Here is a 22265-nt window from a genome sequence, read left to right on the forward strand (position 1 = left end):
ATAAAACATGCAAACTTTCAACATAATTTCTCCTTGTTATTATTCTCATTATAACCTTTACATCATAATTCAATTACTTGTAATCTACACGACCAATTAGTTACATTCTCTTCATCGAACTTAAATGTCAAAATTTGGAATATAAGATTAAAACTAAAATTCATAAACTCACCACGACATCGACTTCCTTGTCCCGTAAATCTTCCAGATTGGCCAAGAAAGACTTATCAACTGTTTTCTGAAACAAAAGCAAATACTTAGCCAATACACGAATGAGGCAATATGATTATGCATATAAAAGTTTCATATGAGTAAACTAAATATTCTATATATTGATAAAATTTATATCATCATATTTTTTGAAAAATTACATGTTGAGGAAGTCGACATCCTTAACAATTATTAATATAATCTACTAAACGTTTAGCATGTCCATATCCAAAATTACAAAATATTAAGTGCACAAGAGAAATGAATACAAACCAAATAAGCTGACCAATTTTTCATCCCATTCATTATAATATTTCTTTACAAAACGATTATAATAGAGATATTCATTAAAGTATTTCTTAAAAAATAAAACCATAGAGAACGAACAATATTGTTCATGCATCAAGTTCATTAAATTATGGAAGATATCAAATGAACTAAAACTTTCCCCTACAACTAAATAAATTTGGATAGCAACCAAGCTTTATAAACATTTACTAATCACATATGTTCAATCCTTTTAATACTGTAAAGATAAAATGATTTTTTTTATTTTTAAAAGAACACATATGATCGGAAGAAATTCAACCTTAATCATATATATATATATGCAACACTTCGAAGAAATCGAGCAATATAGAAATTGAAAAGAAACATCCAATACAATATATTCTCATAGATATGTTAAGTAGTTTTTTTAAAAATAAATTAAAGGAAAAAAACAACAGTTGAATCAAAATAATGGAATACCTTTACAAATAAAATAATTGATTGAATCCCAAATCAGGGAAAAGAAAGAAGGCAAGAGAAATAGTAATCTAACACATATTTAATTAAGGGTAGTAAGCAGGGAATAAAGATTTGAAAAAAAAACCCTTAAAATTGAATTAGGGAAGAAAAATAAATACATTACCAATTAATGAAAGCAGAAACTTTGCCAGGCAAAATCCATGTATCATAGCCCTGCACCCAAAAACATCATTTTAAGAATTGTCATCATATCAACACCATCAACATTCAACACCATTATCAGAAAAGGAATTGAAATGTTCGGACAAAATTAAAACACAAAAATCTACAAATTTTGAGGAATTAAGGGTAAGAAAAATTACAACTAACCTTGTAAAATAAGACAGATCGTTAAGAGAGAGAAAGAGGATTGATAGGGCAGCAGTGATGAATCTTATTTTTTTTAGGAAAGCAGTGAAGAATTTGGAATCAATTTAGGATGGAGGAACTGAAGGAGAATAGTGTCGATTGAGAAGAAGAAATTGAATGAAGTGTTAGTTTTTTTTTTTTTTTTTTTTTTTTTGGAAAATTAATGTGGCTCTTCAAATTTTATTTATGAATATTAAATGGAGAAACCGAAAGGGAATAGCGTTGTTTTAGAATCCTAAAGACTTAAATAAAATAAATAAATAAAACTAAACAGAGAATGAAACTAAAGCGTTGTGTGAATTTTTTTTTGGATAAATCAAGAAAAAAAAATCAGGAAAACAGGAAGTTGGAAAATTTCGCATAATTCAAGAACAAAATCAGAAAAACAGGAAGTGGACAAGTGTCCTTCCAACTTCCTGTTCTAAAATATTAGTATTGATTAGCATGATTGAATGGAGATTTATTATTTTGAAATTAATTAAATGGTGATTTAATTGCTCAATTATACTTAGTCCTAACTAAAAAGTGCCCTAAGAAGCACGAAATTTTTTTACCACAAACCCTAATATTATCGAAAAAAACTGGAGTCCTAAATATCGAAAATTCCATTAGCTATTTTTTTCATGAGTTTTATTGGATTAATTTGATACATAAATCTTTTTTATATGATTAATTGGATGCATGTAAAGGTGTTTGTATGAATTTTGAATGAAATTATGAGAACCCTAGATGAAAATAAATTGAACTAGGTAAATTTATTTTTACCTATGAACTAGGCATAATTGTTGTGTTTGATTCAACTTGAACTAAATTTAATTTTGCAAAAGTTGTAAATTAAACTAACTTGAAAACAAATTTAGGGAGCAACCACGGCTGGGTAGTGCAAACCGCCGGCTGGCGGTGCCATATATAATGGCTGCTTCTGTTGTTGGTTCAGGTGGGAGGCAATAACCTTGGGCAAGGGTTACATAACTAACACCATTGTAGTAGGGTCGAGAGGCGCCTGTAGCCATCATGGTTGGCTTCGCTCGACCGCTGCAGGTGGTGCAAAGCAGACCCACGAATTTTTGATTTTTAAATACAAAAAAAATAAAAAAATATAAAAAAAACATATTTTGGATAATTTTAATAATAAGTTTTATAGGAGATATTTTAACAAATTCCAAAGTTTGTTATTTGACTTGGTAATATGATCATTCCATAATTAATTATAATAATTGATTTAAAATTATAATTGGTTAGTAATTAAAATAGAATCTCCTAAGTTTGTTAGGATAATCATAGAGAAAAAAATGTGACTTATCTTCTATGATTAAAGTTTGATTTGATTCTATCTCATTCTTAAATTAAAATATATGATATATTTTAATCATGGCATTGGAGAATATGGGGATGCATGTTATCTAATTACAAACTATAAAATATGGGATAATTGGGATGTGTTGCCTTAATTAAAAATATTCGATATTTTAGTTTAGACAAGTATGTGTGTTACATGATTTATTTTATGGCAATTTTTAAATATATGATATTATGTTGCTATAAATGACTAGTATGGCCTAATTAAGTTAGAACATACAATTTACGCATCGTGATGTATTGCGGTTTGTGAACCGTTAAATATTTATGTAATTTTATTTAAGTTGTAAATCAAAAGTATGTAAAGTACTTGTAATCCAAGAAAGAGCCCAAAGATGAGAACGAAGGTCCATGACAAATCAAGAATGGGGATCTATGAATAGTCTAAGGAGGAGCCCATCAAAAATAGTTATTTAGGATAATTAGGAGCATGCTAGTTCATTTTTTCTTAGGCAATTTATTATGCTTGCTTATTAGTTTATTGTATGTTGATGATCAAACGCGACAGAGTTCACTTATGTTAATCACATAATAAACTTAGGTCCCAAATAATATCGAGGATTGCATTTTCAAACAAAGTACTTAAAAACCCTTCGATTCATAGCTAGTAATGGATCATGCCTCTGTAGGGTGTTACTAATGATCTTTGAAAATTTAAGGTAATATGTGAGTTTACACACTTATTTGGTTTGCCTCAACAAAATCATCAAATGCGTTTTGGCTTTCGTAGCAAAGAGGTGGGTTAAACATGGAGATGATTAACTATCTAACCAAGTGTTATAAGGAGTTGTAATTAGTATAGGACTTTACTTACCTTAAAAAGGTATGTAATGATTAATGATAAGGCCTTTGTTTGCTTAGTCATTATATCAAGATAGGATCTTGGAATCACTTAATTCGTATGGACTATTAATTGAATAGAGTGTAAACTAGGGTTTGTTTGGTATCACTGTGGTGATTTTTGGTTTTTATTTTTCAAAATCATATGATATATGTCATATAATGAATGGAAAATTAGTCAAACTTATTAAAATCATGATAATTTTCAAAACTGACATTGTTTTATTTTAGTTTTTGGTTTTTTGTTTTCAAAAAGTCTGAAATCTAAAAACAAAAAACGATGTCAAAGAAGCCCTGACCTATTGGTTTTAGTTTAGGTGCTTTGATTTAAACATAAATTAAACTTTGCCTTAACTTTGTATGTAAATGACTAGAAACAACAACAACTTTGTCTTTAGGGGCCGTTTGGTTAGGGGTATTCATCAAAGGAAAGGGAATCAACTGATTCCCTTTGTTTTTGTTTGTTAGGTGTTTGGGGTAAAATTACCCCAGTCACGTGGCCCAATGGCTGAGCGACACGTGGCACCTTGCCATTGGTCAGCAGGGCTCCAATCCCCTGCTGACACGTGTCCTAGGAACCCTAAATGGGGAACCAATGCTCCCCACTATAAATAGTGGGAGAGTCCTCATTAATGGGGTATTCAATTCCTTCCAATTGCATTCAATACAATCATAAATACATTTACACTAAAACCGAGCAATCTTAATTGCGGAATTCTCCTATTACGCGAGAAGTAATTACTCTTTTACGTACTTTCTTCCTCCCGTACATCACTGACTTGATCGTCGGAGGCGGAGCTCCACCCAACCGGAGTCTTCGTGGTTTTGCAGGTACAGGCGGTCGAAGGGCATTCTTGGAATTGTAACTCTCCCGCAGGACACATCAAAAAACCCCGAAACATTTGGCGCCGTCTGTGGGGAGAGTACTTCTTAGATGGCTTCTAACCCTGTACCACCGGATCAGGACAGGTGGCCATCAGCCGAGCCTGAGGTCCAGACGGACCATGAAAACAGTGATGAGTATGGACTCGACACCTATGTGGCCCCAGACGGGTCCTTCAGAACCAAGCACACCCGTTCCAGGGATAAGAAGGAACGGGAAAACATCCAAGCTGCTCCAAGCAACCCAGCCGGCAACCCGGTTGGAGCTGGACAGGCGGCAGAGGGCTCTGCTCCCGTCACAAGGAACGAACTCATGACCTTCCTGAATAGTTTCAAAGGCGAAATCCAGAGCCTTATTCGGTCAGCTACTCCCAAGAAGAGTCAGCCGGCTAAGAAGCCTTCTAACAAGAAGGCAATCAAAGACCGGGTCCCTACCCCTCATCCAAAGCCAAAGGAGGGGGAGGGCCTCAGGTTCGATCAAAACCGGTTCCGCTTCCCGCAAGCGGAACCCAGAAAACCCATCCGACACTTGCAGCCGGATGGTTCAAAAAAGATATTCTCTGACGCCCGGACGTTTCTCCAAGAAAAGAGAAGTCTGGCGTCTGCGTCGGCTTCAACGTCGACCTTTCCAGACAGTTTTCTGACACCTCTAACAGGCGTACGGGAATGAGTCTAGGGAGTCAGACGGGCGAACCATCCGCTCGGTCTGGACCCCAAGTGATCCAGCCTGGTCTATTTGGTTCGCCGAATGGGCTGGGTGGATCCCCTTTTACCCAAACGGGTCCGTTTGGCAGAAATGTGCAGCAGCCGTTCCAACTCATGGATTGGTAGCAGCGCCTGCTAAATTTGGGAGAACAGCCCTCGGCGTTCTCCCCTGAGATAACCCAGGCGGCACAGCCGGCCAAGATCAAAAACGTATTGGTAGGGGCCTATGATGGTACCTCCAACCCAGAAGATCATTTAATGGCTTATTCCAACCTCATGTACCTACAGGGGTTGGATGATGCCGTCTGGTGCCGATGCTTCCCGGCTACCCTGAAGGGCATTGCCCAACGGTGGTTTGGTAACTTACCAGCCGGCTGCATCAACAGCTTCAAGACCTTGGCGTACTTGTTTACGTCAAACTTCTTAATGAATATCCCGGCTAAAAAGACAAGCCTCGATCTGGGGGCAATACAGCAGGGTGACAGAGAAGGACTCCGGTCGTATGTCAGGCGGTTCAATCTGATGAGAATTCAGATTCAAGGACTGTCTGATGAAGTTGCTTACACAGACTTCTTTAAGGGTCTGAAGGATGGGTCAACTTTCAAGTTTGACCTCGTCCGGAAAAGGGTAGCCACCCTCCAAGAGGCGTTAATGGAAGCTGAAGCCTACATACAGGCAACGGAGCTTTGTGCTGTAAAGCAGCCGTCGGATTTCAAAAATTCCGACAAAAGAGACAACCGGCAACAACAACAACAGCCGGCTAAAAAGGAAGAAAAGAAGAGAAAGGAGGTCTGGGCGGCAGATCGATCTGGTCAGCCAGCTCAGAAGCTCAGACGGAAATCTGAACCGTACGTTCCCAAGTACGAGTTCACAAAGGACTGCTCCTCCATCCTCATGGAGATCAAGGACCGGATGTCTCTCGACAAGCCGGCTGTTATGAAAAGCCCCGTAGGCAGTTGGGACAAAAGCAAATATTGCCAGTACCATGAGGATGTTGGCCATGACACTAATGGTTGCTATAGCCTCAGGCGGCTATTAGACCGTCTGGCTGATGAAGGGGCTCTAAAGTCTTATCTTTCCAAAGCCAAGGGCAACACCCTGGCCAAGAAAGGGCAGGCGGCAAAAGCTGTTCTTGCCAATTCAGAAACGGATGAAGAGACAATCTTCACAATCGCAGGCGGCTTTGCCGGTGGGGGTCCCACTATCCGGGGCACCAAAGATAACATCAAGAAGCTGGTTAAATCAGTTGAGGAGACCCAGGCGTCAAAAGACATATTTCCTGAGGTCCTTATTTCTGAAAAGGACTAGGGCAAGGTCAGAAGGCCTCACGATGACCCCATAGTCATCGAATGCAAGGTTGCCAATCAGAGAGTTGGCCGGATCTTAATAGATACCAGGAGCTCTTCTGACCTAATCAGTTATCAGTGCTTGACCAAGCTCAAGTACAAATCCAATAACATGCACCAGGCGCCCCACCCGCTTGTTGGTTTTAGGGGAGGTGTAGTGCATCCGGTAGGGAGCATAGATCTTCCTATCCGGCTGGGTGAAAAGGGGGAAGGACGCCACATGGTGATCAAATTCCTGGTTGTAGAAGAGCTTGCCGCCTACAACATGATTTTTGGCCGTCCGACCCTCAATGAATCCAAGGCTGTCATCGTTCCCTCCCTCATGCTTGTCAAATTTGAAAAGGACGATGGTACAGTCGGTTCCCTTAAGGGGGACTAGAGGACGGCTAGGGAGTGCTATCTCTCTGACGTCAGACCTACTATGGGGGCAGCCGGAGACGGCAACCCCATAGACCTTGATAACTGCGATGCAGCAGTCCCGGCTCCAAGGGCAGCCGGTAAGAAAAGAAAGGCGGGCCAGACGGATCCCGTCAAGCAAGAAAAATAGCAATCACTAGCCGGGGAAAGGTCAGATGATCAACGACCTCAGCCGGCTGGTGACTGCATTGATGTCGTCCTCGACGACAGCCGTCCTGATAGAACTGTCAAGGTTGGAACGGTTGCTTATGAACGGTTGGGAGCAGACCTGCTCCAACTTCTAAGAGAATTCAAAGACATCTTTGCCTTTGAAGTGGAAGAGATGCCAGGCGTCAGCCCGGATCTAGCTGTCTATAAGCTTGCCGTGGATCCTAAAAAGAAGCCGGTTAGGCAGAAAAAGAAGGAACACGGTGAAGAGTGATCTCAGGCGGCAGCGGCTGAGGTCAAAAAATTGTTAGATGCTGGGTTCATCCGGCAATGCTACTACCCGGATTGGGTAGCAAACATTGTCCTCGTGAAAAAGCCGAATGATACCTGGCGGATGTGTGTAGACTACACAGATCTGAACAGAGCATGCCCAAAGGACAGTTACCCACTTCCAAAGATCGACAATCTGGTCGACTCTATAGCCGGTCATGCTCTGATGAGTTTCATGGATGCCTACTCAGGTTTCCACCAAATACCCTTATGGAAAAAAGATCAAGAGAAGACGGCCTTCGTCACTGATCAGGGGTTATTTTGTTACAAGGTGATGCCGTTTGGGTTAAAGAATGCACCGGCTACATTCCAGCGCATGATAAACACCGTTTTCATCAATCAGATTGGGAGGAATGTAGAGGCGTACATTGATGACATGATAGTCAAATCCAAGCTACAGACGGATCACCTACTGGACCTCCGATCACCACACTCAGGCGGCACCGGGTCATGCTTAACCCAAAGAAGTGTGTATTTGGTGTTGAGTCTGGGAAGTTTCTCGGATTTTTGATCGATCAAAGGGGCATAGAGGCTAATCCGGAAAAAGTGCAGGCGGTCATTGACATGCGGTCTCCCCGCACTGTGAAAGAAGCCCAGAAATTGACCGGTTGCCTGGCGGCGTTGGGAAGATTTCTCAGCCGGTCAGGTGACAAGTGCCTCTATTTCTTTCAGGCCATCCGAAAGAGGTCCATATTCGAGTGGGGTGAAGAGGCGGAAATGGCATTCCAAAAGCTAAAGCAGCATTTGCATTCGTTGCCAAGGCTAGTGAGCCCCCTGCCCCGGGAGGTCCTCTATATGTATCTAGCCGTCTCTAATCATGCCCTTAGTGCCGTCCTCCTCGCTGAGAGAGACGGTAATCAGCTCCCGGTGTATTTCATCAGCCATGTTCTCAAGAATGCTGAGCTCCGGTATCCCATGATCGAAAAATCTGGGTTGGCCCTGTTCGTCGCAGTCAAACGGTTAAAGCCCTACTTTTTGGCTCACCCGGTGATTGTGTATACAGACCAGCCGCTCAAGCGCCCAATGACCACCATTGAGTCATCCGGTAGAATGATCAAGTGGGCTGTTGAAATACAGAGCCTCGAGATAACTTTTGAACCCAGGCGGGCAGTGAAAGGTCAGGCATTTGCCGACTTCATTGTCGAGATGACTAAGCCGGTGCAACTGGAAAATCCTGATCAGGTTTGGAAGTTATTCGTAGACGGTAGTTCTACGGTGAACGGCTGTGGTGCAGGCGTCATATGTCATTCTCCGGAAGGGGATAAGTTTGAGTATGCACTACGGTTCCAGTTCCAAGCCTCTAATAATGAGGCGGAGTATGAAGCCCTGCTAGCCGGTATACGCATGTGTAAGGCAGCAGGGGCAACAAAAATTGCCGCCTGCTCAGACTCTCAATTGATTGTTAGCCAATACAATGGTGACTACGAGGCCACCCATCCGGCTATGATCAAATATCTGCAGGCGGTCAGAGAAGAGGCCGTGTCACTTGACGAATTTCATCTAAGTCAAGTGCCCCGGTCCGAGAATAATCAGGCGGATGCCCTTTCCAAATTGGCATCATCCGCCTCATGTGATGCTCCTAGAACGGTTTTTTGAGAAGTCATTGAGAAGAGAAGCATTGATCATGACCCCATAGGTATCCTGGACTGAAGTGCCACCTGGATGGATCCCATCCGGGATTACTTGGCAGACGGTACCCTACCGGATGACCCTTCTGAAGCAATGGCGCTCAAGAAGCGTGCTCTGAGCTTTGTTATGCATCATGGAGAACTTCTCCGGAAGGGTTATCTACAGTCGTTTCTAACGTGTGTAACCCTTGAAAGGGGAAGAGAGGTTCTAGAGGATCTGCACGCGGGTTTTTGTGCCTCACACATAGGCGGCAGGTCCTTGGCAAGAAGAACCAGACGTCAGGGTTACTTTTGGCCCACTCTTAAGGCAGACGCCATGGATTTGGTGAAACGGTGTGACAAATGCCAAAAGTTTGCCCGGCTGATACATCGACCGGCAACTGACTTGACAGCCATCCATAGTCCGGTTCCGTTCGCAAAATGGGGCATGGATATTTTGGGTCCGTATACGCCTGCCTCAGGCAGTCGCCGATATATCTTGGTGGCAGTCGATTACTTCACCAAATAGGTTGAAGCAGAGGCGGTCAAGGGCATAAAAACAAAAGATGTGATCTCCTTCATTTGGAGAAATGTCATCACCCGGTTTGGGGTTCCAATGTCTATGGTCTTTGATAATGGACCTCAATTCGAAACGCCTGTCCTCAAGAGCTGGTTGGGAGACCAAGGAATCTCCCATTGTTTTGCATCCGCTGGCCGTCCTCAGGTAAACGGACAAGTTGAGGCCTTCAATAAGCTGATCTCAGACGGTATAAAAAAGAAGGTGGAAAGAGCCGGTGGACTATGGGCAGAAGAGCTACCTCACGTCCTTTGGGCCATCAGGACCACTGAAAAAGGGGCAACCGGTAAAACCCCATTTCTCATGACATACGGCACTGAGGCGGTGCTCCCCATTGAACATTATGAGCCAACGCTTCGCATCATGCTATATGATGAGGCGGCCAACTGGGAAGCCATGCGGCTTGCATTGGATGCTCTCCCAGAGCGAAGGGGCAACGCAGCCTTGCATCATCAGATTTACCGCCTGAGAATGACAAGAGCCTACAACAAGCGGGTTCACAAACGACCCCCGAAAGTAGGAGATTTTGTGCTTCGCAAAATGGAAGCAACCGGTAGGGCCAATGAACAAGGAAAACTGACTCCAAATTGAGAGGGACCCTACCGGATATTTGAAGAAGTACGAGACGACACATACCGCCTGGAAGCCCCAGATGGTAGAAAGCTGCCTAGAACCTGGAATGTAGATAATCTCAAAAAGTACTATTTCTAGAAATTGTATAGTTTTTGTATACTTCTGTATAATTAATGAGAAGGGTTTACTACACATAGTGCTTACATGCGCCATGTCTTGTGCTTAACACAAGCGGCCCCTTTATCTATTTCCCATGCGCCCTGTCTTGTGCCCAACACAAGCGGGCCCGAAAAATTAACAAACCAGCCGGTGACACCCATTCGGGTGAAATCATCGAAGAGAACATCTCCCATTTGGGTGGAAAATTGTTCTAGTGATCAAAAATCAGGCGGTCCTACCCGCCTGAATGATCCATGGCACCAAAGAATTGTGGTTTAGCATTCCCAAACATGCAACCGGCCCCCTCTTTGGATCGAGTACCATTTAAGGCTGATCTCAAAACAGACAACCGGTACCTAACGTCCCGCCTAATCAACTAAGAGAAGGCAGGCAAACATTTGGGTTAGGTCAATAATCTATGAAGGGTATTCTTGCAGAAACCCAACCGGCAAATCGTTAAAAACGGTTGGCACTTAGCACTTAGCTAAAACCTTTAGCATTTGCGCTATAGCATATGGATAGCCGCCTGGCACCATTTTTTCTATACCAGTCTCCTATCCAGGGGCAATTACCTATCCTAACCCCAACAAGTCATGCGGAAAAACATTCATGGTTTATACAAGGCAAAAAATAAAATTGCTTGCGAAGACTCAGACGGCAGTAATACCGGCTGGGTTCTCTTGTCTACCCTCGCAAATTTCTTTGCCTACCCTCACAAATTTCTTTGCCTAGCTTGCGAAGACACAGACGGCGGTGATGCCGGCTGGGTTTTCTTGGATATCCTTGCAAAATTATCAAAGCAAGAAAAATGCCATATTCAAGACATTCAAAATAGCAAAAAGGAAAGAAGCAAATTCATTCAATACCGGACCAACTAGTAGAAATATAGAAAAAATAATCGGCATAGCCGGTGAAAATGTTAAATTGTTTACAAGATAAACCGGCACAGCCGGTGAAAATATCAGTGCTCAAAATAAAAAATAACAGCAGAGTAATCCGACCCTTCCGACGCTATTACAAGATAATGCACGGCGCGCAGGCCGGGAGGTTGTTGCTACTCAAGCTGCACTGTTACCCGGTCGCCCTGAGCCTGGCTTCCTTCCGGATGAGATGGGTCGGTGTTGGGGACGGAGCCGGGATCAACCTCATCCTCGACCGTCGCCTCCAAAGCAGCCGCTTCCGCCTGCATTCGCTGGAACTCGGCGTCCACCCATTGCTCATACGGTTTGGGCCCCGGCTTGCCCTCCTCTTCAGCCAGAATGGCCAGGTCTGCGTATTTGTAGGCGAGCTCCCAGACGTTGTAGTCTGCACCCGGGTGGATGATGGAGAACACCCTCTTCATTCTGTTTTGGCAGTCCTGCTCATTCTCCTCAATGAGCCGGCTCTGATCAGCTTCTAGGGTGACATGGAAATTGCGCTGAGCATCTGCAGCCTCCTTGACCAGGCGGTCATTCTCTAATTGCAGCCGTTTGCTGCTCTTCTCCGCCTGCTCGAGCCGCTTGAGGGGCTCTTCATGCTTTTTAAGCTCATCTTCAGCGTTATCCAGGGCCGCCTGGAGGTTGTCTAGCTTGAGCTTTTGCTCTTTGAGGGCCTGTTGGAGGGACTTGACCTGATCCGCCTGTTGCATGATTATAGATTTAGTTTCTAAGTCATGCACAATCATGGAATAGTGAGCAACGCTATGTGCGTCATCCGCAGAACGTTTGGCTCTTCTTACCTCTTCCTGCTTGCGGATGTAGGCCTTCTTAAGCCCCTCCACGCTGAGCAGTGCCTGCAACAACAACGCAACCGGTATTAGTTGAAAGACCGGATGGTTATATTACAAATTATATGCCGTGTGGGTACTCAGTTACTTACATCGGCCATGTCGACCATAACCCGGGGGACGGCTTTCAGCATGGCCTGGGCGTATTGAGCAGCGTCCGGCCAGCGTGGTGAGTTATCTGCACCAGAAACACACGGTGAGAATGTTGCGTATGCCTCACCAACAGACAACCGGCTGATCGGAGAATCTCCCGGCTGCGGAGAGGAGTACGATTTTACCCGCATGGGTATGTCGAGCAATGTGAGATCGAAAGGGTTTGTACCTTTTTGGGAAGCCTTTTGACTTCCAGCAGCAGATGGACCGGTTGCGGTCCTTATTGGAGTGGCCTCTAAGGCCTTCTCAGTGTTAGACCCGCCTGGGGTCTTTATTGATTTACCGCCGGTAGTAGCTCGGTCAGTAGAAGCAGTTCTCGGCACCTTGAGTGCCGGTTCTTCAACAGACGGCCTTTGTCGGATATGTTTTTGCAAGGAACGGGGAATAACACCCCCATCCTGAAATAAGACCACAAGCGGTTAGATGAATAAATAGCCAAAACAACATCAAAGCCAAGCACATAGAGAAGGTCAGGCGGGCTAACCTTCTTAGCCGCCTGAGCGGCAAGTTTCTTCTCCAGATTCTCCTTTCGGATATCTGAAGCCTTTTTTGCGGGTGTCTTGGCGGTGGGCAGCATCTTCTTGGCTTCTTCTGCAAAACGAAAGTACATCCGGTCAGATATATGAATCTTACATTGCAATCAAGAGAAAAAGGTCAGCCGACATCAAATTAACCGGCTAGGGTTCGTAACCTTTGGTTTTAAACATGCTGCTAAGCCCACAGGCGGACAAGAAGCACTCGTCTTTGAAAAATTTGTGTTTGGGCACCCAGTTCTTGGGTACCCTTATTATCTCTCCGGTTGAGAGAGAGGTAGAGGTCAACTCAAAAAATCCGGAGTCCAGAATGGCCTCCCTATCATTGTTTGGAACTGGGGGCAGCCGGCACTTCTGCCCCATAAGCTCTGGTTTCCGGTTGTAGGTCCGGTACTCCCTGTTTTCCTCCTCAGACGGGGCCTTGACCAGGTAGAACCGGTTCTTCCAGTCCGACCATTTAGACGGCTTGTTCAAGGTCATCATGTATTGGGGGTGAGTGGTCAGGGTGTACCAGGCCCTCCAGCCGCCTGGGCTCCGGCTCAGGTAGTGCATATGGGCAAACGCCTCCCAGCCGGGATTGAGACCCTGCATTTTGCAGGCGGCGATGTACCCTAGTATATTCACCCAAGAATTCGGGGTGAGTTGCCAAACGCCTAAGCCATACCCCCTAAGTATGGCCTTGATCGTGTTGTGAAGGGGGAAGCGGACGCCGGCTAGGAAAGCCGCCTCATAGCATCCAAACCAACCGTTAGCGTTGGGCTGGTCATCTTCCCATACAACCGTCCCGAACTCCCCCGGCACGGTAATCTTGTACCCTCCACCAAGCGGTCGCTTGGTAATAAAGTCCTGAAGTGAAGACCGCATGAGGGCACGGTCCTTCAAGGAGACGGCGATCATGAGAGGGTCGTTTCGGCTTTGCCACGAAGGCCTTTCCGCCTCCTCGCTATCTTCTGACACGGTTAAGTAGCTGGAGCTACTGCTTTCAACCCGACCGTCATCAGAGCCGGATGGGGAGTTGGGAGCCTCATTGGCAGCTTCTGGCTGCTCAACCTCCTCAGCCGCAGAGGTCTCCTCGTTGTAGGAGCCTAGAATGCTATCGCTCGGGGTGGCGGGGGTACCGCCGGATGGTTCTCTGACCTCCCCGTCCGGGCCTTGATTTTCAGGCAATAACTCGTTTGAGTCTCCGCCTCTGTAATTGGGGTCCATAGCTGTTCCCCTAATTCTGGCCATGGTGTCTTGCACAGACACGGAGTTGGTCGATACAGGCGTTGAAAAGGGGAAATTCCAAAGGTCAGAGGCGGCAGATCCAGTTCTAGACTCAACCGTACTAATTGACCGGCTGAGTTCACAACTATGGTCCGGGTATGGGTATAAAGGGTCCATCTACCTAGGGGACTTATAAACAAAAATGCAAGCAAAAGACGCAAACGGAAATACATGGAAAAGCAAGAAAGAATAGAGACGGTACCTAGAGTAAAGTGTTGAAAACCTCAAGAAAATTTCTTGGGGATGCTTGCGAAGACACAGGCGGTTTGAATACCGGCTGGGTTCTCTGAGGTACCCTCTCAAAAATCTTTTGCTTGCTTGCTACTGCACAGGCGGTCTGAAAACCGGCTGCTCTTAAAACTATGAAGTCTCCGTGTGCTCTGAATTTCAAGTACCGGATGCTCTGAAATGCCGGATGCTCTCAAAATTCAAGAAATTTCACGAAGTTTGTAAATGAGCTCTCGTGTGCTTCCTCCCCTATTTATAGGGGTTGTTCCGGAAGGCGAAGGGGCGCGACCTTTCCCCTTTTGCTTTTCCCTCTTCCTTCAGTTAGAATTTGAAGGGGTTTCAAAAAAAAAAAAAAAAAAAATTTCTCCATCAGCTCACTTCTCAGGTGCCACGTGGCACCTTGCCACGTCAGCACCTGAGAGGGGCAAATGTTTGGGGTAAAATTACCCCAGCCACATGGCCCAATGGCTGAGCGACACGTGGCACCTTGCCATTGGTCAGCAGGGCTCCAATCCCCTGCTGACACGTGTCCTAGGAACCCTAAATGGGGAACCAATGCTCCCCACTATAAATAGTGGGAGAGTCCTCATTAATGGGGTATTCAATTCCTTCCAATTGCATTCAATACAATCATAAAGACATTTACACTAAAACCGAGCAATCTTAATTGCGGAATTCTCCCATTACGCGAGAAGTAATTACTCTTTTACGTACTTTTTTCCTCCCGTACATCACTGACTTGATTGTCGGAGGCGGAGCTCCACCCAATCGGAGTCTTCGTGGTTTTGCAGGTATAGGCGGTCGAAGGGCATTCTTGGAATTGTAACTCTCCCGCATGACACATCAAAAAACCCCGAAACATTAGACATTTTTTCCCATTCCCTTTACCCTCTTCATTCCCCTAAATCCTTCCAACTTGATTCCCCACCCCCTTAGGTATTTCCATTCCCATTCCTTAGCTACCACCACACCACCATACCATCACCCTCCTGCCTACCCACACCATTGGAAAAGCCAGCCGTCGGCGCGTTGTAGTTCCACTCGCCGCTGTTCGTCGCCTTTTCCCTCCCCCCGCAAAACTACCCCCCAAAAAGTTTCCCCAGCCCCGTAAAACCCTAGAAACCACTTCTCTCTCCCCGTAAAACCGTCGTCCGCCCATCCCCCACCCTTGAAACCCTCGGCTAGGGTTTTATGGGGTTGGGGGAACTTTTTTGGGGGTGGGGAGAGTTTTATGGGGGCGGTGAGGGGCAGGGGAGGGTCAGCGAACAACGGCGAATGGTGAGGTGGCTGGAAAAGGAGGGAAGTGAAGGAGATAGGTTGTTGTGTGGTGATGAGACTGGCAGTTTGTTTCTCTTTGTTTTTAAAACAAACAACAAAGTAAATTTGAGTTATTTTCATTCCATTCTCTTTCTTTCTCTTTGTTCATTCCATTCTGATTACCCCATGTGAACCAAACGGCCCCTTAGTATTCGTCCATTCCTTGAGAAGGATAATTGAACGGGGAAAACTTCATAATCTGGGAAAGGATGTTAAGATTTGTCTTAAATTCGAAGGAAGAGAGGATTTCCTTGAAAACCCACTACATGTATTGGCTAAGAATGCAATTGAGCCGATAGGCGCATGTCTAAACAAGCTAGCGATGTTGTACAGATTACTTGCTTGATGTCGCAGCCATGAAACCTGGCCTACAAAGAGGTTTGGAAGGATGGATGATGCCTCTACCATCATACAAGAACTCATGGCCATGTTTTAAAAATAGGCCAGGAGTAAGAGGTACGAGACTCGCTCATCGTGAAATTCTGGAATGTCGTATGGAAAGGGACAATTTGTTGGTAACCATGTATTCAAAATGATTGGTCTTTTTGAGAGCATGGACAATTTGGGTTCCCATATAGCCAACAAGTGGTTACTAATATAGTTCTCCACTCACTCTGATAGCAATAACCATTCAATATCAATGAGTTTAAGAAGATGTTATCTGAAGTGCATGAAATGCTGATCAATGCTAAGAGAAACTTCCCTAAGGAATCCAAGAAGTTATGATGATTCAAAAATCTAAGGGAAGGGTTTCAAGAAAGGGGTAGGCAAGAAGAAGAATAAAGGCAAGAAAGTAGCCAAACCTTCTGAATAGCCATAGCCATCTACCAAAGGCGAAGGCGAGAGCTAAAAGCGAGGGCTAATATTGCAAGAAAGTAGGAGCTTTACACTAGAAACGCAATTCCCCCGTATCTGGTAGCTAAGAAAATTGGTGCTTCCAGGCATTTATGTTATAAAAATTAAGTTGGGGTATTCGATATCAGTTGTGGTTTTCACATAGTGTAATACTCTAGAAATTTTCTTCCTTTAAATATCCCTTTTTTGCCCTTTAATAAACTTGATTAAGGAGATAACTAAGACATTACCGCCACTGTGATAACAATTAAGGCATTTTGTCATAGACACTCAACGAAATTTTTTTCAAAATCTTTCAAAACAAAGTCAAAGTCCAATAAAAGTTAAAATAAACTCAAAGTCAAACTAAGTCAAATGAAGTATCAAAAGATTTATTCTAATAAGCAAATGGAATAAGAAGATTTGATTTGATATTTGATCTGAACTGATCTGATTTTAACAAGAGTAAGGTGACGAAAATAAAACTTAAGTGAGTGGGTTTAAAAAACAATTGAATAAAGTAAAAGATTAAAGTTTAAGGTGGGTGAATGTAAGAATAAGGTAAATAAAGTAAGCCAAAGCAGTGAAAATGTTTATATATGTGGCATAAAAGAGATACAATTGTAAAGGAGTAGAATAAGATAAAATTGAGTTGAACTTACGAAACACCCAATATGGAGAGTATCATATATTATTTATTTTTTTTTTTTTTTAAATATATATTAGGTGAATAGTAGAAATTTAAAGATAATAATGGAAATTCTTACATGCTCTTGTTTCCCATAGTACAATGTGGACTCAGATATACTTTTTTACTCAACTGATACTATTCATCATTGTAAGATTTTAAAAATGAGCAAAAGTTATACCCTTGGGCTCACACCATACCTAGTTACACATATACAAAAGAAGGCGAGAATGTCACACCTACTGTGAGAACATAATTTTTTATGCTCTTCAAGAGGTGCGCCAATATTAGTAATGCCATAAGATCTAATATTAAAGAGATTTGAAACCCTTTGTGATATACAAGGTCACTAAACTGTACGTTGGCATTGAGATACACTATAATATCAATTTACTTAGAAAAAAGTCCATGATACTTAATTTATTGCCTTACAAATACACATACATACATCCAGCTGCTACACTAAATAATTCAGTTTAAAAAATCCCCAGATACACTCCACACAATCAACCCTCTAAATAAAATATAATACTGTCAACTTTTATATGACAGAATCAGAATTATAGAGGGTGGGTAACAAAAAAAATCTGTTTAGGCTGCATCTGTTATATCTTTTCTGATCCACTTAACCACTTCCTCATATCTTAACTTGCATTTGTATTTTATTAACCTTATATATATAAATACAAATTATGTACTATAACAAAATTATATACAATGGACCAAAATCAATCAATTTCCATTGAAGCTAATATTCATTCATCCTATGATAGAGACTAAATCAAAGAATTAGCCTTAGTTTTAAGGTCTTAATTATTACAAATCCCACAAAAAGAAATAGATTAAACAAAGAAGATCAAGAAATGGAGAGGTTGGAGAAATTGAAGAAGAATTTACTAACAAGATGCAAGTCAACCAAGGAGAAAAAGGAAGTAAAAGATTGTATTTTTAGCAGCAACCCTGATACATATACATTGCCTAGGTGCAAGTCATTTCCGCAGTGGTGCAGTCCAAGTCCATCACCTTCGTCGCATGGTAAGGCAAAGAGGTCGGTCACACCCGGGGGATGCTTCTCTGTCTATGTAGGATCGGAGAGGCAGAGGTTCGTGATCAAGGCAAAGTATGCTAACCACCCTTTGTTTAAGATGCTGTTAGATGATGCAGAGGCACAATATGGGTATTGCAGTGATGGCCCTCTTTTGCTTCCTTGTGATGTTGATTTCTTTCTTAATGTCTTGGCTGAAATGGATAGTGATAGTACTGATATTATTCGGCATCATGGCTGTGGCGGATATGGCTCGTATGGTCTACTTAGCCCATCGAAATTGATCAGAATGAACCAATTTTAATAAGTGTATATACAGCCCTATTTTCAGATTTCGCGTTTTATAGGATGATCTGAGTTAGAAGTGGTTGATTTTCTGTTTCTTTGAACATTGTGTTTGGGTTTGAATTTGTTGATATCACATTTGGATTACATGTATTGCAATTATTTCATAGTGTAAATGACTTGATTGTTGTATACTTGTATGTGGTGTTGTGCTGATGTAATGCATGATTATGTAGAAACATACTATATTAATTATGGAAAAAGATTTACAGTTTTCTTATATTATATACGATTTTGAAGACACTGAATGCTTAAATAAAAGAAAAACCGCTAATGCCAATATCGGGAGCTGTCTAAATAAAAAAAATTAGTTAAAAATAAAAATTTTACAAGATAAAAAAAATTATTTACTCCTTCCGTCCCAGATTTTTTATAATGCTTGGGATTGGACACATTTTTAGAAAAGTAGTTAAAACTCGTCAAAGAGAATTAAAGAATGTGTGAAGACTGAAGAGGTGTTTAGGACACCCAAAAGGCCCAAAATTAAATGGAGAATTTGGTTGATGCCTTAAAGGTAGGACTATTGGCAACGACTCTGCTTCTACTTTTTCTGTTTTTGTAGCAGCTCACAAGTTCTGTTTTTGGGCTTAAAGTTTTTCAAAAGTACAAAATCTTGATGGCCTTGATCATAATATCTGAAACAAAGATTTATTTTGCAGAATTATCAACAGTAAAATACTTTTCGAACTGGTGTCCTTCACAGTTATGTTTGTCAATACATGATTTGCATTATTTTTCACATTTGATACATCTGCATAGATATGCATCTTATACACCTGCATAAATATACATCTTATCGAATTCTATAGCTTTAACATAAGCATAAACACTCAACAGTATGGTATAAACGATAACAAATGGAAATGGAAATATTGTAGCTCGAAAACTCTCCTAGCTCTTAGTCTATAAGCTCACAAATTCCATCTTCAGTGTGTGGATATTTGAGTTCAAGCTCTTCCCCATCCATTGATCTGCGAATAGACGTAGAACTATACTACTATGTACCACAATACAAATATATATAACTTGTAATAAAGAGCAACATCAGGACAATTAAACTTTTCCTTGTTATATCCTTATATCCGCATGATTTCTTCTTCAAAGATTTTCATAGCAGAGGCTGGCATCCCAAGATGCACATTTATGCTTCTCCTATCTTCTCCACTAGGAAGAAACAACGCGACCTCTTTTTCAGGCACACCCACAGGCCCCGTGTAAATTGTCTCCCCCCATCCAAAGTTGGGGGAATGAAAAGCCAGTCTAGACCAAGCTGTGATCAATAGTGTACCATTCATAGAAGGCCTAGCCCTGGTCAACTCAAAGTAGTCTATGGCCGATCTCATGTAACTGTCGGTAACTAGCTTAACTGCTCCTTGAACCAACTCTACCGCGTGTGACAAAGGGGTCTCAAGGAGATCCCCTGCTTTGCACAGCGCGTTAGTGAGAACAATCCCGTTACCAAAGAAACCCTTAGGTAGCGGAGGATCAAATTTAGACCGGCCATCAACTGCAAAGAGGAGCTTTGTTTGTTGATCAGGATGCATTCTCAGGGCTTTGCATCTAGCTCTCCAAACCAAGGCAGTTAATGCTTCAAAAGTAGTGCATTTGCTTAAAGCTCCGCTTTCTAAAGCTTTTTCCTTCAATCGTCCTAGCTTCTCAGGGCTGAATGGAAAGGCTCGGTGCACCATTTCTTCATCATACAGCTCATGGGTGTATGATATGTCCTCAATATCAAGGAATTCATTCTGAGGGAATTCAATCTGAGGTGGATCTCTTGCCTTGAGGATCGTTCTGTCTAAAGAGGGAGGGGTGCTTAATGGTAATCCTCGCGCTATTTCACCCCATGAGTTGATGAACTCCACTGCAGAAATCCCATCAGCCATGCAATGGTTCATGGCTAAGCCTACTGCAAAGGCTCCACAGCTGAACTTTGTGACCTGCATTCATAACAATAGATGAAAGAAGAAATTAAACCTTGTCAGAAACCTTATCATCTGTTCATGTTCATAATTAGTAAAGTACCTATGTATTTATTTATCGCAAAAGTATCCTTGAAATTTAAGGGAACATACTAGAGCTTAAATATTAACTAAAAATTCTAGCTTAGCAAAACTTTCGAGCATGTCAAAAAGAATTTACAGCAGATTCAATATGGAATTGTGAAAACCTCTAGAAACATATTAAAAATGTTTTTGCACACTAAGAATGTGATACTTCCTCCGTCTTTTTTTTTAATCGTACCTGTTACACTTTGACTTATGCTATTATGCTCCACTTAGACTATCAACAATGATTTATAGTTAAAGAAAAATATAGTCATGGTTCTTGTTAGATTCACCTCGATTCATGTAATTTTACATATGAAAAAAGCAAGTTTTTTTTTTTTTTTTTAAACTAAACAATGATTATTTTTCTATAAAAGTGATTTGGCTTAAAAGTCCCAAACTCTTAACTAAGGTAAAGAAAAAGGACATCACAAGTCATAACAGTATAAACATCTCATATTTCAATTAATTTCTTAACCATTTTAGGTAATTCTCACCAAATTATTTATTAGATAAGGAAAAATAATATAAGATTTTCGGACCTCAATGGACAAAAAATACCTGAACAGTGAAAATAGGAGTCTCAATTATATTTTTAGCACCAGGAACATCATATATAAGGTTCTTTAGCACCATGGGATCAGCACCAGCTATGCCAACCAGCTCTAACACAGAGCAATTTGCCTCTGCCTCGACAAACAGCGGTCCTTCTCCGATACAATCAACGATCAACTTACCCTCAGGACTCATAGTTAGCCGCCCTGCAAGAGGGTAGAAATGAACAAGAACCTTAGACAATGATTCTCTGACAATTTTTGCAGCATCTGCATTTCCTTTCTCTGGTGACTTGTACAAGTAAATTGTCCTCATTATAACAGCAATGTTTTGGTCTAAGTTGCACAAGAAGTAATGCCCTTTTTCTGTTTTCTCCACTGGTGGAACTCTTGTTGGCTCTTCTTGCTTGATTTCGAGCTCGAATTTCCCATCACAAGCAGCACTCCCCATATTTATTTATTTTTTTCTTTGTTTTGAAACAACTTGAAAAATCTGTCCTGCTAGAACATACACAGATTTATTACTATTAGTTTGAATCACATAAACACAATAATGTAGCGTATCAACACAACATAACAAGGCATACCAAGATATCGTCAAAAATGGAAAATCTATAGAATGAAAAGTTTACTTTCTTGATTATAATTTATGAAGTAATTATGAAAATATAACAAGGTGTTGAAATACTATTAGTAATAGCTTGAATTTTGCATGAAGAAATGGAATTCATATGACTTTTAGGTGAAATAAGTTGCATATATATATACACACAAATAAGGTACACTTGTAATATACACTTTTGGAAGAAGTCAATTTGTAAATAAAAAAAAGTCTAGTTTGGTGATGGTAGTAGCTGAACTGGGACACGCGCATTGCTGTAATTGCATATAACTCACACGGAACCTTATTACAAGCGAAGCAGGTTAAGATTTTTCTATTTTTTCACTTTTTTACTTTTATTTATTTATTTATTTTATTTTTTTTGTTTAAAAGATTGATGAATTAAAGAATGATTGATATAAATTTTTAGATTTCTAGACTTTAAGACAGTCTTAAACTTTTAGATTCCTAGACTTTAAGTTAATCCTTTAGTAATTAATTTTGTTAACTACTCCTTTGTTTTTTCATAAATTTGAACTAACCATATGTTTAGTAGCCGGTTATAAATGGTGGTAATGAAA

At 41.7% G+C, this 22265-nt stretch overlaps 2 protein-coding genes across 3 annotated transcripts; one reads left to right on the forward strand and one right to left on the reverse strand.

Moving 5' to 3' along the window:
• Positions 1-17957: 17957 nt before the first annotated feature.
• LOC110739616 (auxin-responsive protein SAUR32-like) lies at positions 17958-18443 on the forward strand. The gene has a single exon (XM_021920066.1). It carries the CDS (start codon positions 17958-17960, stop codon positions 18441-18443), a length of 486 nt encoding a protein of 161 aa, XP_021775758.1.
• Positions 18444-19160: 717 nt separating this feature from the next.
• On the reverse strand, positions 19161-21820 carry LOC110739676 (omega-hydroxypalmitate O-feruloyl transferase-like). Of its 2 annotated transcripts, none has more exons than XM_021920131.1 (3): positions 21671-21820; positions 21091-21581; positions 19161-20421 (listed from the first exon to the last, which is right to left on the reverse strand). In XM_021920131.1, exons 2-3 carry the CDS (start codon positions 21532-21534, stop codon positions 19561-19563), a joined length of 1305 nt encoding a protein of 434 aa, XP_021775823.1. In that variant the 5' UTR covers positions 21535-21581; positions 21671-21820; the 3' UTR covers positions 19161-19560. The 2 variants fall into 2 exon arrangements, with proteins under 2 accessions (XP_021775823.1, XP_021775822.1); XM_021920130.1 differs by having other exon boundaries at positions 21091-21584.
• Between the last annotated feature and the right edge of the window lie 445 nt (positions 21821-22265).

Source organism: Chenopodium quinoa, unplaced genomic scaffold, assembly GCF_001683475.1.
Source record: "Chenopodium quinoa cultivar QQ74 unplaced genomic scaffold, ASM168347v1, whole genome shotgun sequence".
NCBI lineage: Eukaryota > Viridiplantae > Streptophyta > Magnoliopsida > Caryophyllales > Amaranthaceae > Chenopodium > Chenopodium quinoa.